The following is a 3,357-nucleotide window of genomic DNA, read 5'->3' on the forward strand; positions in this document are numbered from 1 at the left end:
GGTGCCCCGTCTGCCCCGGCCCCGTCTGCCCCGCTCTCCCTGCGGGAGGAGAGACCCGACCCCCCCGCACACCTCGGGTACAGCCTCGTACCGGGCCTTTCTTGCTCGCGAAGGACTCCTTGGCGGTTCTCGCGGGTTTGGTAAAAGCCCGAAGTGACCGCGGTAGGTTGCGGTTTTCTGAAGCCTGTTTTTCTTTGTCAGTATTACGATTTTTTTTTTGTTAAAGCCGCTCATCCGCCACAGCCCTCCCTCAGCCCACTGGCGTCTGGATGAAATAGTTCACAAATACTGCTCTAGGAAGAAAAAGGAAAGGGCTGGCGTGCTGTCTGGTTTTAATCCAGAAAGTTATGAGCGCTTAATTTTGCTGTAAGTCACCGCTCCGCTTACAGCCCTTTCTGTGAGAGGCAGTGTTTGACTTCCCATGTACATGGGTCCCGTTTTCTGGAGGTACGGAGGACTTGCAGGAAGGGTAGGCCCAGCAGCCTCTCGAGGCACAGGCGGGCCAAAGGTGGTACCTAGTTTAAAAAAATAAATAACAGTAAAGGAAAACACAAACAAATGCAGAATTGAAACCCAGAAGCTTTTCAGCGACAGTGGCAAGAGTGAGCTCTGATGGAAGAACTTCCTGTGTAAGCTCCCAGGCCCCAGGTCTTGCGCTGTTGCAGTGTTAGCAATATGCTGGTACCCCACCAGATTCTTCCTTTTCTACTCCAGCAAAATAGCTCGTTACGTGCTTGGATCCGAGGAGGATGGAGGGGAAAGGCCATGTCTACTTCAGAACGGTACCAGTAAAGCATTAGGATGCCATTCATACTGTTTCTTGCGTTACTGACAGCGCGGTAAGCTTCCACGTGATTCACTGGTAGAAATACCTTCAAGTGTATGTAGGCCCTGGCGCTGGATGACTCTGTGTGAACTAGAACGTGCAACAAGGTGATTCCCTTTGTAATGGCAAACCATTCTGTCTTCTCAATAGCACTAAGTCTTTAAAATCACCTTTGTGTGCATTAATAATTAATAAAAAGAAAAGTATGCCTTTTGTGGGAGGGAGGTTGATTTAAAATGAGGGGGCAGAAATCTTGCTAGGTGGACCGCAAGGATCAAGACAGAGAGTATTTTTTAACAGGCAAGGTAAAAATCTAGCTCTCCTGGTTTTGGCTGGGATAGAGTTAATTTTCCTCCTAGTAGCTGGTATAGCACTGTGTTTTGGATTTAGGGTGAGAAGAATGTTGATAACTCACTGATGTTTTAGGTGTTGCTGAGCAGTGCTTACATTAGCCAAGGACTTTTCAGCTTCCCATGCTCTGCCAGCGAGGAGGTGCACAAGAAGCTGGGAGGGAGCATAGCCGGGACCACTGACCCAAACTGACCAAAGGGCTATTCCATACCATATGACAGCATGCTCGGTATAGAAGCTGGGGGGAGTTGCCTGGCGGGCAGCGATTGCTGCTTAAGGACAGGTTGGACATTGGTCAGTGGGTGATGAGTGGTTGCATCACTTGTTTTTCCTGGGTTTTGTTGCTCTCTCTTTTTTTTGTTGTTTTCCTTGTCGTTACAATTTATTTTTCTTATTTTTATTTTATTTTATTTCAATCATTAAATTGTTCTTATCTCAACCCACAAGTTTTCTTACTTTTGCCCTTCCGATTCTCTCCCCTATCCCAACAGGGGTGGGAGGGGAAGGTGAACGAGCAGCTGTGTGGCGCTTTGTTGCCAACTGGGGTTAAACCCTGACACTAGCCTTCCTTCCAGATAGTGCATCCTTTTTGGTTTAGATTTTTTTGGAAAGAAAAATGTCTGTGCAAGTTACCGGGGTCTTCCTATTTAGTGGAATCAGGATTTCAGTCCAGTTAAACCTGTTTTTAACTTGTGTCTGGCAAGTAACTTTTCACTGCTTTTTTTCTGAATGTGTTGTTAAACTCGGCTCATTGCTTATCACTGTATTTGTGGACTGTTTCAACTCTGACTTTGAAATACGTACTTAAGTGATGTAGACCACCATGTGACTGTTGGTGGAATCTGAAGTTAACTGGAGGACTGCTGGTGGTGGCTCCCACCTCAAATACTCCATAGCTCTCCTGCCTTCATAGCTGTTAATTGAGTGTCTACAAAATCTAGTATCCTTAGAAGATTGTTTCTCAGGAAACATGGCACACTTCTGCCTTCCAGACTTCATGTTCTTGTTTACTTGCTTAGAAAGCACTGTGTCCAGCAGGTAGCAGCTATCAGGGGCAAAATGTCTGCAAAAGGGTCTGTACAGAAGGATTGGATCAGACACAGCATGAGGAAAAAAGCTCTCATGAGGAGAGTTTCAGGAGTAAACTAGAGGCTAAAAGGATAAAGGGAACAGAGACTTGAGTCTGATAGATTAACAGGTACTTTTATTGGTGGAGTATGTCTAGTCTTAAGGCTGTATCAAATCGTGGTTTTGAAGAGCAAGATATAAGGAAGCTGTATTATACTGCACTGAATTAATGCATGAGTTTCTCTTATTATTGATTTGCAGTATCTGTTCAAACAGATGCAAAAAAAGAGGCAGTCTTTCTCTGTAGTTCATACTCACTTCAGATATTTCTCTTGGGTTAGTAAGTGGCACCAGCATCTTTGTTATTTTCCTTTAATAGCTTCTTTATTTGAAACGCAGATTTTTTTTTTAAACTTCCCAGCCAGCAAAGATAACAAATTGTGTTGTTTTCAGCTTCATTATCTCTTTGTTTTGCACTCTCAGACTTTTGCATCTTTCTTTACATGCTATCCCTGGGACAGCAACCTTTTACATTCACAAAATCAAAGGTTTGCAACTTCCACTGTTGTTGATGTATTCCTCTAAAATGACCTTTCCTTCCAGCTATTCAGATCGTCTTACTTGACTTACTTCTTATGGAGTTGAAGGAAGTGTGGGGTAGACAGGCTTGCCTTCAAATCTGTGCTGCTAGCTTTCTTAGAAGTGGTCTGGCCCCGTCGATGTTTAAAATGGGGATAATAATGCTACTGTATTTCACAGAGTTATTATGCTGTTTGGCCCATTCTGCAGCTAATTACAGAGACCATTTAAATGTTCACAGAGACTTTTGCCAAACTGCCTTTCTCTCCATGACTTTTCCCAAGCTCAGTGTTATCTGAGATTCTTCTTTAAATCAATGTGACTGAAATAGTAAACATTAATATTTCTGTGTATTTTCTTGCAGATTGTGTAAGTACTCACACGACATCATCAATGCTGAGAACAAAAAAGTTCTAAAGGCTCATGAGTTGTCTGGCCTTGATGAGAATGAGCTGCGAGTCCTGCTTCTCCAAAACGACCCTTTCTTCCTCCCTGATGTAAGTTGTGCTGATTTCTTAAGAGAAGCTTTTGTT

General features: G+C 43.7%; 1 protein-coding gene across 1 annotated transcript in view; it reads left to right on the plus strand.

Annotated features, from left to right (window-relative positions):
* The window catches only part of LOC104124198 (protein mono-ADP-ribosyltransferase PARP12), a 36,341-nt gene that overhangs the window by 1,177 nt on the left and 31,807 nt on the right, over positions 1-3,357 (plus strand). The window contains exons 3-4 of the mRNA XM_035892083.1: positions 227-366; positions 3,189-3,321. Coding sequence (XP_035747976.1) covers positions 227-366; positions 3,189-3,321 — 273 coding nt within the window. The remainder of the gene's footprint in view (positions 1-226; positions 367-3,188; positions 3,322-3,357) is intronic.

This window comes from Egretta garzetta, unplaced genomic scaffold (genome assembly GCF_000687185.1).
Source record: "Egretta garzetta isolate BGI_Z169 unplaced genomic scaffold, ASM68718v1 scaffold293, whole genome shotgun sequence".
NCBI classification, from domain to species: Eukaryota; Metazoa; Chordata; class Aves; order Pelecaniformes; family Ardeidae; genus Egretta; species Egretta garzetta.